Below are 2,240 nucleotides of genomic sequence, written 5' to 3' on the forward strand. Positions count from 1 at the left end.
TTTTCCATGAATAATCAATAATGAGTTCGGAAAACTCACCTCCTGAACGTTGGACTCCTTGGTCAGGATCTCCTTGGCCTGTAGAGGAAACAGATTTAATGAGTGTCTTTGGGGTTTTTTTCTAAAGGACTCACAGCTCAGACAGTGGGGGGGGGGATCATGTGACGAGCTGACAGGAGGTGAAATCAAACTCAGCTCCGACATCCTCAGAGTCACACACACGACTGTTTTTGGTTTGTTTGTTTGTTCCTTCTTAAGATTTCAGGCCCACGTGACCTCAGAGGACACTGTACTGTTTGGAAACCTGCTCTCCTCAGCCCCACAGCTCTTTTAAATTAGTGAGAAAATAAAGTTGATCTTATTTTAGAGTTTTAACCATCAATCACTCAGCAGCTAAACTTCCCTCCTTCACATCAGAATTCACAGGATACACAGGCTACAGCTGGGACTGCCTCATTTTTGACCAGCTAAACACGTCACACACATGTGACATTTAAGCTGTCATTTTTTTAAATTCTCTTACTGATAAAGTAGCTGGAAACAGCTAACCGGGCAAAATGCTAAATATCTTTTTTATGCTGTACCAACAGTGTCCTCCGACCAGAACCCTTCAGAACAGCAGGTTATAGTTCCCTCTATTCGAAATAACGCCATCTTTGTTAGTCAAAATGTCAGAACTATCCAAACCTTACACAGCCCTTTGTTAAGCACAGTAAACTCATCAACACTGAGTCATCAGCTACACATGGACTCGCTGTGTGAGGCTCATTTAGAGCAGGAAAAACTTGCTGCAATGAATCATGCAACAGCTTAAATACGTGGAAATATAAAATCAATAACCTTTAAAAATGTACCCACCTAAGGAAAAAGTCCATAAACATGTTGCTGGTTTTTATTCAAATTTACTGCAAACAGCAATGTGTAGGAAGAGCAAAAGAAAGACTTATCAGTACTTTTTACATCACTTCAGCTCCACTCATAGCTGAAAGATAACAGCATGTACCTACAACAGGCCAAACCTCATTCATCTCATGAATGTTACTGTTATTAACTGTAATAAGAACCTAATTGATTAGTTCATATGAAGTCAGCTGGCAGAACCTGGCTGCGCTCAAACCTCCTCACCCACCTGACCAATACCACCTGCATACTTTAATTTCCCCTCAGATTACTGCAATAATCTCCTGATGGAGATCAATCAGATATGAGCCAGTCTGTGTTCATCATACCTCCATTATATTCTTCTGTCCTTCAAATTTCACGCCATGTTTATCCAGTTTTTACTTTGAGACTTTCATCTTTTTATTATACTGAAAATCTAAGAAGACAAAACGGGGACACCAGAAGCTGTACTATAAGTCTCTTTATTTATTTATTTATTTTTTAACATCTAAACCATCTCTGACTCTGCTGATTAGCTAGAAATAAATAAATGACTGATTAGTACAGACGGTTTCAGCCCTCATTTAGATGTTAAATAGCACCAACAATGGATTCCTCTTCATGCAGAGAGCATAATAAATCAGGTTACAGACATTTTACGCTCTGCTGTCTCGGACGTGGATTTTCAGTTTGATGGGTATTTTCTCTGAACATCGCTGCTCATTTAGTCAACGCACACTTCTAAAAGTACGCAACGAAGAATATTTCGGGTTTAATCGCTTCGACAGAGGACGAGAGCCGCCACACGGCTGAACAAACGGCTCATCTTTAATGGTGCAACCAACCTGCCGTTTATGCAATCAAATGGTTGATCAATACATTAAGGGCGCGGTACTAATCGATCAATCGCGACACACATTAACAGATGATTCGCTTTAAGAGAGAAATAAGAATAAAGCCCTCTACAGTGAATGGCTGAATCAGGCTGAATCCCGGCCTGTGCGCAAAAGACAGCGCAGGTAATAACCGGGCAGTAAAATGGGCTGCGTCTATTTCTTGGCACTGGGCTAGAGATGCGATTTTTCGGCCCGTGTGTAATGAGTCGACGATAGTCGGACAACAGTTCACAGTGGGGATTATTTAATAGAAATACACACATATATATATCACACCTGAAAGGGAATTCTGACTCAGAATGCGTAGGAAATTGGGCGCAAACAGCCGCCTCGTCGCTCCTTCATTCCGGAAATTAGCCGGAGCCACTTTCGCAACACAGGCCGCGCTGGGCTGAGCCAGGCCTGCCGGGAAATCATGTCAAAAACTTTGGAACTTACCTTCTCACAGAGCGTCCGGACTTG

The 2,240-nt window shown here is 41.9% G+C and overlaps 1 protein-coding gene across 1 annotated transcript in view; it reads right to left on the reverse strand.

Annotated features, from left to right (window-relative positions):
- The window catches only part of LOC102205414 (serine/threonine-protein phosphatase 2A catalytic subunit beta isoform-like), a 46,289-nt gene that overhangs the window by 8,593 nt on the left and 35,456 nt on the right, over positions 1 to 2,240 (reverse strand). Inside the window, exons 3-4 of the mRNA XM_013916002.1 lie at positions 2,217 to 2,236; positions 40 to 78 (exon numbers count right to left, since the gene is read on the reverse strand). Of these exons, the coding sequence (XP_013771456.1) occupies positions 40 to 78; positions 2,217 to 2,236 (59 nt within the window). The remainder of the gene's footprint in view (positions 1 to 39; positions 79 to 2,216; positions 2,237 to 2,240) is intronic.

The sequence above is a fragment of the Pundamilia nyererei genome, unplaced genomic scaffold, assembly GCF_000239375.1.
Source record: "Pundamilia nyererei isolate P.nyererei 1_Seehausen unplaced genomic scaffold, PunNye1.0 scaffold00422, whole genome shotgun sequence".
In the NCBI taxonomy this organism is placed as follows: domain Eukaryota; kingdom Metazoa; phylum Chordata; class Actinopteri; order Cichliformes; family Cichlidae; genus Pundamilia; species Pundamilia nyererei.